Source organism: Phoca vitulina, unplaced genomic scaffold (assembly GCF_004348235.1).
Source record: "Phoca vitulina isolate PV1807 unplaced genomic scaffold, GSC_HSeal_1.0 scaffold7, whole genome shotgun sequence".
Classification (NCBI taxonomy): Eukaryota; Metazoa; Chordata; class Mammalia; order Carnivora; family Phocidae; genus Phoca; species Phoca vitulina.
This window is the reverse complement of record NW_022589710.1, coordinates 34,379,685-34,392,627: the sequence shown is the minus strand read 5'-3', so window position 1 is coordinate 34,392,627 and position 12,943 is coordinate 34,379,685. Positions and strand designations below refer to the sequence as shown.

General features: G+C 40.2%; 1 protein-coding gene across 6 annotated transcripts in view; it reads right to left on the bottom strand.

Moving 5' to 3' along the window:
* SYT16 (synaptotagmin 16) overlaps nt 1–12,943 on the bottom strand; it is a 245,075-nt gene that overhangs the window by 29,353 nt on the left and 202,779 nt on the right. For 5 of the 6 annotated variants that reach the window (XM_032405255.1, XM_032405257.1, XM_032405256.1 and 2 more), the window contains 2 exons: nt 7,121–7,333; nt 1,463–1,701 (listed from right to left, as the gene is read on the bottom strand). In XM_032405255.1, the coding sequence (XP_032261146.1) occupies nt 1,463–1,701; nt 7,121–7,333 (452 nt within the window). The remainder of the gene's footprint in view (nt 1–1,462; nt 1,702–7,120; nt 7,334–12,943) is intronic. The other variant, XM_032405259.1, reaches the window with a different exon arrangement.

The following is a 12,943-nucleotide window of genomic DNA, read 5'->3' as shown; positions in this document are numbered from 1 at the left end:
GAAGAAAGCAATCCCAAGCCTAAGGGAACAGTTATCAAGGGACAGAGTATTAAGAGGCAGGTAAACAGTTGTGTTTTGTTTTTGTGGTGAGAAAGCCAAAAAGAATATTTTTAAATGTTAAATGTTTTGTGTGGAATTTGATAGGACTCCTTCACAGTAAACCAACTGGGAAGCACAATTAAAAAAAAAAAAAAAAACTTTTAAGGTTAATAGCTTTGGGTATCTCTGTATGCAGGGCTGCTCTCGATAAGCCACAAACCACGTATCCGAGTTACTGTTTCTTGTCCTCAGCGGTAACACCAACACATGGGCACACACCCACCCACGTGTGCGCACCTCCTTATGCTCTCTCTACACATCCCAGTGCATTAACAGTAAGGTTTTGGAACATGATTTTCTGTGATTATTTTTTTCTTCTCCTGGAGGAGCATTTGGTATGTATGACAGTCTAGGTCCTAATAAGAGATTCTACCAGTTTATTTTCCCAGGGAGACTGACGCTAACAAAATCCATTCACTTTTCTCTTTCCTCTTGCCCTACAAATTATATTAATATTTTATATACATACATTACATATTTCATCAAAACTAATTTCAAAGTAGGCATTAGACATTTGTTATTTTATATCTCTTAATGTTGTAGAATCATAATAAAAGAGATCTAGCTAATAAAGAATAACCAAAAATGCCTGTTAGATAACGTAATGTTTGCAAATCTTTATCACAGTGCCTGGCACATAGTCCTTGCTTAATAAATGGTAGTGTCTATAATAATCACCTCCAATCATACCTCTGGGCGGTGAGGCATATTCTGGAGTAAGTTTTAAATAAGAAATAAATTTAGAAGGAGCATCTTTTATCGAGATTTATTCCAAAAAGCAATGTCAATGGCCGGAGGGTCATCACAAATTAATGCCATCTCCTAGATCTTGAATTCAATCCAAATCCAACAAATACACAGCAAGATCTTCATCATAATATCTTGCATCATTTCATTTAGAAGGCCGTTATATTTTAGTCTAATTTTCAAATAATTCTTTTGTTCAAGTAATTGTAACTCAAGATTTGGAGCAAATAAAAATAGACTCCGTTTTAATTGAAACCATGAAGGAAATAAACCAGTCTTCTCTGAAGAACTAAAAACTCTTTTATATAAACAAGAAGTGTAATTGTTGCTGGTTCCATTCTGCCACCACTCTTTTTTGCCCCTATTTTGATAGAAATTTATTTATGATTCTTTTATTGTGCACCCCCTTTGATTGGTACACATAGGGGCTGTGACTTGGTCATCTGAAAAAAAATTTTATTTCAAATAAAGGCTCCTTAGGTCTTTGTTTTTCAAGGCAATGCTTCCTTTTTGGAGAAATTTTTTTCTTGAGGCATGGGGAGCAAGAGGAAAGCAAGAACTCACCAGAGAGCACACAACACTCAAGCAAAAAAAGAATGGAAAACAAATAACTTGCCTCTGGACTCCACATGGAAGAGCTATCAGCAGCACAGGACTCTTCAAATCCCCGGTTATTAAAGGCTGTCTCCAATTGCAGGAGACGGAGGCTACGAGGCACACTGGTCTCTTGGGGAGCTGCGCCATGCTGCCTGGTGTTCCCCACCTCACGTGGGGACTGTGAATGGGCAGAAACAGGGTCATCTTCACCGTAGGACAGATTCTCAGAATAACTCAGCTGGCCGGCTCCATCCAAATCTAAATTTGCAATAAGGAAACTATCAAGACCTCAAAAGCAAAACCTATCAAATAACACCTGCAGAAACATAATTGCATCCACATGGTGGATAAACTTGGTCTTTATAACCAAACAGGCCATTAGTTCATTACATGGGGTATAAGAAGGTTTAATACTTTCTAATAATATGACTATGAAGGACGTGTGTTAATGTTAAAAGGGTAAAATAAACATACTAGCATTTTGTTGGAACCAATGGCCACAAGACCTTGGGGATAGATCTAGAAAGCAAGAGCAACAATCTACTATGGAGATCATATTGTGTCCTGACTCTACCATTCTTCTTTCTGTCTTCCATGCTCTCATCTTACCCTCTCCTTGGAAGGCTTCAGTGGTTCTCTCAAGTAAAAAGTTCTCTACTTGATCCACGGAAGGAACACTGGACTTGGATTCAGATGATCTGGATTTAAATCCTAAGTCTGCATTAAGAATTTACACAAAATTTGAACTGCCCAAACCTTTGTTTCCTTATCTATAAAATGATTATAAAAACCATTAGAGAATCATTGTGGACACATGAAATAATGGCCTCCTAGCAGTCACTAGTTTTCCATAACTATTAGCCTTGCTTGCTTGTCTGTCCACAACTGGCCTCATCCAACCTGGTAAACCACATTTTCTACTGCCTCCCACTTCGCCGTCACCTGTGGCCCCATGGGCTCATGAAAACACTAGTTGTGTATTTCTGTTCACTGTGGTCCTCAAACCCCCTCTCCCTCAAACTGCCCTCTCCTTCTTGTCCATCCAAAGCCCAACAACACCTGAATCTTCCCTGACTTCTTGGACTCAGTGTTTTTCTCTGACCTGAGTGTTATTCTACTTTCTCTGTCAGTGCTCCCTCACCTATGCCTCTCCCTCCTCTGCTCTAAAGTTTAGGTTACCCTCAGACAGTAAAGAAAAACAGGCGGGGTCTTCCTAAGCAATAGCTTTCACCCTGACTTTCCTCCCACATCCAGAAGGTAGCCAAGAATGTATTCTCTCTTTGGTCTCCTGTCTCCTCCGGAAGCCACCATCCCGGTATAAGAGAAAATTAGAGATATAGACAAGATGAGTGAGTGGAATGACAAAGTATAGATCATGAATTCAGCTCTTATTTACACCGTATGGTAGCAACTGTTTCCACTGTTGGTCTTAAAGCCTCATCGAGAACATAATCTCCTTGGAGGTGCTAAGCCACATACCTATGCTTTCTAGTCTTTATCCACCAGTGGGTTTCACAAAACTCTCCAATAACTTTCAAGATTAGGCAGGTTAACAAATATTTGAAGCAGCCAGGTGTGCGGCAAAATGGAGTAGTGGCGACAGTGGTTTACCAGACAGTTTATGACCCACCTGCAGTAAACAGGCAAACTTAAAAAATATATTATCACCCTGTGCAGACTATACAAAAACATCTTTAGGCAGACTTAGTACTCAGAGCACAACTTCCAACTCCCGATTTGGGATTTTGCAAAACCGTGGCAATCCACTGAGAAGTTCCCCTAACTGCCTTGTTATTCTTAATAATTCAATTCAGGCCCCTTGGAAACACTTTCATAGGACACCATAACATTTTTACACTCACACCCTCAGTTATTTGGCAAACACACTTTAAAAAGGCCACAGAAAATGATAGAACAAGGGATATTCCATATGCAAAACCCTACAACATAAAGCAGAATTGTCTTCTAAGGCTCTAATTAGCACATCCATTCCTCATATACATGAACACTAAAATGTCCTATTAAACAGTAGGTCATCCATCAACGTGTGCGGCACCCAGCAGGATTTCAGCACAAAATCTAACTTTGCCAAGAAATTACCCCCATAAAATTGTCTCATGACTTTAACTCCTACAGTGATAATACCTAGATCAGTAATAAGGGAATTTTCAAAAGCTACATTAAGCCTTGAAAAGCTATTCATAACTGAAAAACATAAGAACTATATTAATGTAACAAACCATTTTCCTTGACAGACAAGCAAGGAATGAATTAGAAAAGCAAAGCTGGGGTACAAGTCACGAGGCAGAGGAAAAAGAAAGGGGATTCACCATTACATAAAGCAATCTTCCCATCCTATAAGTTAAAGAAGACCGTGTCACCTTAAACACATACAGAAATGTAACTGCCTGTTGTCAGAGAAATGTATCCTAGCTTCTTAGAAATTATAGGCCATAATTATGTCACATCATATTTATTTTAACAGAAAATTTTGCACTTTTTAATCCATATCCCACTTTGACGTGGTATAACCCTATTATCCAGTTACTTTATTTTACACTCCCAAACCCTTCCCTCCTACCACCATCCACAATACAAATACTTTTGCCCACCATCTACAATGGTCAGTTTTATGTGTCAGCTTGGCCAAGCTATAAGCCTCAATTAATCAATCAAACACTAATTGAGGAGATACTGTGGAGGTATTTTGTAGATGTGACTAAAGCCCTTAAGCAGTTGACTTCAAGTAAAGGAGATTATCCTACATAATTAGTCCATTGAAAGCCTTAAGAGGAGAACCGAGGTATCCTTGGACACAAAGAAATTTCACCTATGGATTTCAGAGCTCTAAATTTCTGTTTCTTAGCCAGCTCCAGCAATAGCATAGGCCAATTCCTGGCAATAAATCTCTTGATATATATACCACTCTCATATCACCTTTTTTAAAAAAAAATTTTAAGTAAACTCTACCCCAACATGGGGCTTGAACTCATGACCCTGAGATCAAGAGTTGCATGCTCTACCAACTGAGCCAGCCAGGCACCCCAATGTCACCTTGATATATATAAAATCCTAATTGATACACCATCCCAAACAAAACTGAGCACAGATTCCAGGGATAATTGAGCTGTTTTAAATGACACCAGGAACGTAATGTCTAGCTTTTTTGAAACATCCTAAGAACTATGTATTTCACAAGCAAAAATAAGGCTTTGCTCAAAAACAATTAAATAAACAAACAAACAAATAAATAAATGCCCCGATAAGCAGACGATTATCCTGCAGCCCACTTTTCAGACCCACAGACCTGCTATGCAGCCTCTAATCTGGATCACTTAGCACAAACCCCTTCGTGACAGTTAATGCACAGCTACACTAAGTCCGGTAAATGAGACAAGAGAGAACTTGCCAGGGATACGAAGATAGCATTTGCTTGGTTCTAACAACGTCCCCACTCCATCTAGAATGAAGGGTCCTACTTGATGAAACATGAGACAACCTACCAATAACTCATTCATGGTTCAGATTTTACTTGGATTTGGACCTTTACTTTCACTGGTCCAACATTTTGAAAGCATTTTTAAAGTGGAAGAATTGTCTACAATTAAATTTTATCTTAGAAAATCATATTTAAGGTAGAGTGAAAAAAAAAGCTAAATAGATGGAGGACAGGCAAAAAAAAAAAAAAAAAAAAAAAAAAAAAAAACCCACAACTCCTCTCTGGGGTGCATGCTTAATCTCTTCCTTATTCTTAACTGCTGAAAACAAATTCACAAATCTAAAGATGAACAAAAAGAAATTACACAGAACAAAAAATCATGCAATAAAAATTACATTAACATTTCCATGGCATTTGATAACCTAAAATTTAACATGCAGTTATCCCCTCCTATGAAAATCCTGCTGATTTTCTTCAAAATCTACAGGTAATTTATCCAGTGCAGTGTGCTTTTCCTCCCTCCAATAGAGAAAGAAATGTGATCTTTCCTGTCACTCTCTGTCAAGTTTTTCAGAATCGCCAGTTATGAATAAAATTATTGCTAATTCCAGAAGCGGTGAGGATTAGAATGGTTGTCAGGACTCTCGGAACATGGGCCATTTGTATAAATCAGAAACTAGACATTTGGGCTTTGGGGAAATGGGGCCATTAGCTTTAGAATGCAGTGAGCTGCTCCTAGGGAATCAACTGCTATTAACTTTCATTAGCTAACATTTGCCCTCTCAGCGGAGAGGGAGGACCGCTGTGATGGAACACCAGCAAAAGAGAAAACAGGAGAGGGGTGAGTGAATGACAGAGGTCAGTAGCTACCGATACAATACGGTGGTCACTTACCTGGCACTAACAGGAACAGCAATAAAATATGTTATGTTGGCCCATATCAATAAGTACAATTACATGACAGCAAATTATTACATTTCTGCTGACAAATAAATAAGGTTCTTTCTGTATATTTTCCTTTTTAAAATTTTTACTTTGTTCTTTTTCGGGCTGCCTCATCCACCTCATCAAACCAGACATTCCTTCTCTGTTATCTTCTCTCAATCTTGGAATCTCCTTTTTCTCTTTCTATTGCTAAGTGTTGCAAAATATGGAAGACCTACAACTACGCCCCCATTGGTTTGACTGACCATGTGTCCAAAGGAAAGAAGGACAAGATTAGAGAGCACAGGTCATTTAGACCAGGTCACTTAAGCGGGCGGTGTGACATTTCTTCTAGCTTTCTACCTCATACGATTCACAAACCCTTCCCTGTTTCAATATCCTGTGCCTACTCAGGGTTCTGGGCATAAGAGAGTCAGGGAAATGCCTGACCTTCACTAGGGAAAGCACTAAGAAATATTTTACTGTTCTTTTGCCAGGTTGTTTTGTGTGAGTGGTGTGGAGGGAGGATTCTTCACAAGGCCAACCCACCATAACAAGCCACAAGCTGTGCTTACTCTGCCTCAGAGTACTTCCCCTCCCCACTGTGGAAGGTGCTCAGTCTGAAGACGCTGGAGAATGGCAGAAGACGCTGCTCTTGCTCAGCAAGCAGTTCTCCTGTGGGGCAGGGGATGGAGGCGGGGGGCGGGGGGGGCGACAGAAACTACAGGGGATGAGGGCAGATGTGCAGCAGGCTATGTGTGCCGTTTGGAAAAGGTTATTCAACATTTCTGTAATGCATGTTTTTATTTGAAAGATAAAACATACCTGTGGCTTTAATAATACGAACTACTAAAAGAAAGATTTCAAAAATTGTCTGAGGCTATATAGATAACTAGAAAATAGACTCTGACTCCAAATGAGAGAAAAGGCACAGAATCTCAATGTCAGCAAACAAGTTATGTGAAATGTTTATCAGAAGAGATTAAGATTTTATAAAGTTTAATAAATACCATGCTAGCTCTAACCATTAGTGTTCAAAATATACCAAATGATAACCTGTAAGGAAGGAAGGAGTCCCACAAATCAGGGGTCAAGATTTTGGCACTTCTTATCCATTCCTTCTCCCAGTTCCCTGCATGACATCCCCTCTACGAGGTTTGAAAGAACCCCTTTACTCTGTTCCAGCCTCTAGGTCTTGCCCCATTTTCTTTTCCTCTCTGGACCCTAGATACAAGTATAGTGATTGACTCAAAGGTGTTCTTATCATTGTCCTTCCCTGTTCTAGATAAAGAAAGTGTTTCATGCAAAGAATACCTTCACAGGCAGACACTTCTGTGTTATCCTCCTCATGGATAGAGAGCAGGTGGCTGAATTTTGATTTTTGTTCCAATCCCACCTGCTTTCCTTTTTCAGATGCTTCTGAATGGAAACTCTGGGACCGGGACACAGAAATCTCAAATTGTTTGATCACCTCTTCGTCACTGTCAGAAGATGTGCGTGGCTCTTCATCATCTCCAAAGCTGTTAACTGGGAGCAAACAAGAGCCGTGAGTCTCATGTGGGGCTCACAAGAATTCAGAGATCAATAATCCAGAGAAATAGAAGAATATGGAAGAACATGAATGATTAGTCTGGATAAAGCAGGCCCAAACCAGACAGAAAGATTTTAAAGCATTTTTTGAAACACAACTTTGAGTCCAAAGAAATAAAACAGGAAAATAAAGCTTATGTGGGCAAGTAGAAATACATGGCTGGAACCCAGGAGGAACCATCAGGACACCCCTAGTTGACATAATAAGACCTTTTGTTGAGCAGGGCAGCCCTGCTGATTTGTTGCGTTGCTGACATGTGCTTATAACTGGGAACAGGACATTTGACAATGATGACAGAAAATATGCTCTTAGCCTCATCTCTTATTAAAACACAAAGAGCCAAGCCCCACTCCAGAGAAGACATACTTGCAACTGAGAACTTCCAATAGTATCCTAGTTTTGAAGAGACACCCACAGTAGTGTATGCAATTTATACAAAACAAAACTAGTTTTTATTATAATGTTCTGATGTCTTTCTCAGCACCAACAACCCAACCCAAACACCCTTTGAATTATTTGTACCACTTTCCCCATATCAGCTCACTGGTCCTTTCAGTTTCTCCAACAAGCCAAGATGGTTCTTCCCTTTGAGTTTTTTGTCTTTGTTGTTCTTCTGCCTGGAACCCTCCTGCCCCTGGTGTTTTCCTGGCTGGCTCCTCTCACCACTGAGGTGTCAGCTCCACTGTCACTTCATCCTAAACTCGGCCTCATTGTCCCACCTTTAGCAATTTTCTTCAAAACACTTCTATTCCTCTCTTCTCCCCCCATGACTTCCATGAAAATAAAGACATCATTTGTTTTGGTACCTGATGTCTCTCCATTATGTAAAACAATGCCTGTTGCATAGTAAGGGCTTAACAAATGCTTGTTAAATCTTGAAGAAACTGGTGAAGATCCAGTGTTTTCTCCCAAGCCTGAGCACCCCCCACCCTCCCCACCCACACATACTCACCCAGGGTTCCCTGTGCCCGGAATATTTTCCCCCAACCCCTGTCTGGACTAGTCAAGAATCTAGCTCATCATCAGGACTCAGTATAGGCATCACTTCTAGAAAGCTTTTCACTGACCCCTTAAATCAGGTTCAGGGCTTCTTCCATGAGCTGTAAAATAGCTGTCAGCCCTGCCCTATCAGTGTTCCCTCCAGCCTTGTGACAGATTTACCTATTTCATTCCCAACCATTCCACCTAACCTGTACACGTCAGGAGAGTAAGAGGCACAACGGATCGCCCACCTTCCCATCCCTTCAGGCCCTATCTCCATGCCAGGCATACGGCAGGCTACTCTGTAAATATTTGCTGAAAGTAAACTAGAAATTATAAATAATGTTTTTTTTTTTTTTCAGACAGAGAGAGAGAGTTGGGAGGGGGTTGGGAGAGAGGGAGAGAGAGAGAGAGAATCTTAAGCAGGTTCCACACCCAGCATGGAGCCAGACAGAGGGCTCTATCTCCCGACCCTGAGATCCCAACCTGAGCCAAAATCAAGAGTCAGGCACTTAACTGACTGAGCCACCCTGGAGCCCCAATGGGAAATTATTTTTTAGAAATTTGTTCCTTCCATCCAAAACTCATACAGTAATTCTTGGGAAGAGTATGGTTATTAATTCACAGATGGGTCCTGAAGATCACTTCTGAATCAGAAGCTAAGAAAAAATTATAAAAACACTTTTTAAGTGAGAGAAAATACTTTAAATACCAGCCTGGTCAAAACATCTATTATCTGTCTTATTTAAGAGTTGATATTCCTGAGTTTGTTTAGAAGATTAGTAATAATAATAATCACTTATTTGTTTGTTTGTTTATGTGCCAGGAACTGTCCTAAGTGCCTTACACATATTATCTCATTTAATCCACATGAAACACCCATTATTGCTCTCATTTTCCAAGTGAGAAAATCGAGAAAAAGAAAAGTCTACAACTGGCTGAAGATTATACTCCCAATAAAGGGTAGAACTGAGATTTGAATCAAGGTAGCCTGTCTCTAGAGGCCATGTTTCTAATTATTATTCTGAAGAACCAGAGAGAGGCAGTGGAAAGAACCTTCTGTATGCTAACATCAACCAGCTCAGTCCCTGCGGTCAAATCTCTTAATCTGTCGGATCATTTCTAATGTCTGGATCCTTTCCCAGGTCTTCTCTAGATCTAAGTTTTCTGACTCCAAACTTCCTAATGTCAACACTGGATCTGTTTTGCTCTTTTATGAAGCAGCTGATCCAAGAATACAAGAGCACATCACTGTCAGCTCACTCAATTCTGTTGGCTGTGACCAGCACCAGTAAGACTTGAAAAGCTGTGTCAAAAGACACTAGATCGGAGGGGGAGACGAACCATGAGAGACTATGGACTCTGAGAAACAAACTGAGGGTTCTAGAGGGGAGGGGGGTGGGGGGATGGGTTAGCCTGGGGATGGGTATTAAGGAGGGCACGTACTGCATGGAGCACTGGGTGTTATATGCAAACAATGAATCATGGAACACTACATCAAAAACTAATGATGTAATGTATGGTGATTAACGTAACATTAAACAAAAAATCGGAGGGGGAGATGAACCATGAGAGACGATGGACTCTGAAAAACAAACTGAGGGTTCTAGAGGGGAGGGGGGTGGGAGGATGGGTTAGCCTGGTGATGGGTATTAAAGAGGGCACGTACTGCACGGAGCACTGGGTATTATACGCAAACAATGAATCATGGAACACTACATCAAAAACTAATGATGCAATGTATGGTGATTAACATAACATAATAAAATAAAATTAGATTTCTTTAGGTTATTGAAAAAAAAAAAAGGACACTAGATGCTCCGCTAATACTAAAAAACCATCACAAGAGGCAGTCTTCCCATGTCTCAACATACTGTGCAAAGCACCTGTTGTGGGACAGACCATCACATATGAGAGAGACCCAGAGACCAATGGAGCAAAATTAAACTCCCTTCACCATTAGAGCAAGGGACCAGCTAAGCACCTGGGAAGGAGTTAGGGGGATATATGCATGGGAGGGTTATTTGGATGAGGAATTCATTGGCGTTCTAAGTCTGAGATTCCATTCCATTTATATTACGAGGTCAGATTTTTAAATGTAAGTAGTCATAGTCATCAGTCTCAAATTGAGTGAGTGGATATTTCCTCATCTATAAAATCAATAATTGAAATTCATTAATTTTTTTAGAATTCATTAATTTACCATTATATGATCCCTGAGGTTTTTTTTTCCCCAGTGAGTCACTGATCATCTACAGAGGAAAGATTTCCATTTCACTAAACATATACTACATTCCAGACACCTTCTTGGGACTTTCCATATATTATCCCATTTAACCATCACAGCAACACCATGAAGTAAGGATCATTATTATTCCCATCACAGAGATGGAAAACAGAGGTACAGAAAGTTAAGTAACTTGCCCTAAGCAAGTAAGTTAGCAACAAAGTTAGCAAAGTAACAAAATGGGACTTGCACACAGAACCTATGTTTTTAGCTAATGTGCATATCATCAAACGTTATTGTGTGAGGACACTAGAGCCATACCTAGTTCACTTTTCAGAGTGAGTGAGGGTGCTCTGCCTCTTCCACCCTGAAATCTGCCAGGAGGTTGCTTCCTCTGTGAGAAGAGAAGAGCAGTAACCCCTGTGGGAATGAATACATACAGGCAGGCTGCAGCATAACTGGCCTATTGCTCCTCATGAGATTATAAATAAAACTGCATGTGCTATTCTAAGCCTCACTCCCCAAGCATCTCAGGGAATTCTCCATTTAAAAATGAAACCCGCCATCCTTCCTAAAAACCTCTCGGCAGCTACATAAGTTACTAGCGGCACTATTACAATAATAAAAGCAATTCCATATACAGCCTGTGTCCTGTGCAGGCACTATTCTAGAACTTTACATATTTTAACTTATTTACTCTTTACAATAACCTAAAGAATAGGTACTTTATCATTCCCATTCTGTGGATGGGAAAACTGAGACAAAGTGAGGTTAGTAATTTGCCAGAGTCATAACAGTTAGTAGATAGCGGAACCGAGATTCAAACCCAGGCTATATTGCTCCAAAGTCAATGTAAATGAACATAATGCTCCCTCTACCATCTGCTGCCTCAAGAGAAAAAAAAAACTTTCTTAAATCCTGGTCAAAATCTACACAACTTTGTTTTATCACTAAAAACACAAAATCACATAGGTTGAGCTGGAAAGAATTTTTATAACCATCTTTTTTTTTTTTTTTTTTAGAGATTTTATTTATTTATTTGACACAGAGGGAGGGAGAGAGCACAAGCAGGGGGAGCTGCAGGCAGAGGGAGAGGGAGAAGCAGGGGGCTCGATCCTAGGACCCTGGGATCATGACCTGAGCCGAAGGCAGGCGCTTAACCAACTGAGCCACCCAGGAGCCCCTATAAGCATCTTTTTAAAAGATTCCTGCTACTTGCCTTGTAATGAGCCTATGTCAACAACTAAATAGGTGATATGGATTTCATTCAACTTAAATTTTTGAAAATCACAAAATCTCATCTCAGTTGTGACAATTATTTCAGAGATAAGATAGTACTTTCTGAAATACCCTATAAATAACAAGTTAAAACCTCTTTCATGCTAAGTACCTGGGAAATAACACAGTGGCAATTTGTGTTAAAATCTTCATCCAATTAGCTTGCTAAAATAATAGGGAAAAAATTGGACAGTTACCATGGATGTGGATACATCTTAAAGTTGAGATTGTTCATTTCACTCCAACACAGAATACAGAGGGATCATAGATAGCACCCAAATCTCCACCACCAAAGAGAAGGCAGACTCTTCTGCAACCTTTCTGATGCTTGGCCACCCAGCTTCATGCCTTTGTTCACACACTGCCAAAGTGCTACTGTGGGATTCTTGCACTGGCAGGAAGTTTGTCCTGGAAAGGTAGACAGGGCTGACTGAAGACCCATCAATACCAAACTCCTACTGCAACGGAGTCAGAATGTCCCTCCCTCTAATTTTTAATGATTTTTTTTTTCTAGTTTAAGTAGGAAGGGGCAGAGCAAGGCCATCTTTATCTTTCACATTTAAGTAAAGACGGTGGGGCCCCAGAGCCACAGAATCTGCCTGCCAGTCAAGGCCAGAATGGTGAAGAGTGTGGAATCCGGAGCCAAGCTGCCTAGCTTTGAATTTGGGATCTTCCATTTGCTAGTCTGAGACCTAAGCAAGTTCCTTATTCTTTCTGAATTCCGGTGTCCTTATTTTGAGATTCCTTACTTCTTAATGTTGTTGAGAGAACTAAGTGAAATAAATTACGCCTGGGTGACTCAGTTGGTTAAGCGTCTGCCTTCGGCTTGGGTCATGATCCCAGGAGTCTGGGATCGAGCCTGTTTCTCCCTCTCCCTCTGCCACTCCCCCTGCTTGTTCTCTCTCTCTCTCTCAAATAAATAAATAAAATCTTTTGAAAAAATAAATGAAATACACCACTTAGCACATGCCTGGTATATGATATATTCAAAAATGTTTTATTAGTAGTATTAGTATTAGTACCCCCATCATGGCAGTGCCCTGGTTGGAAACCCTTTTAT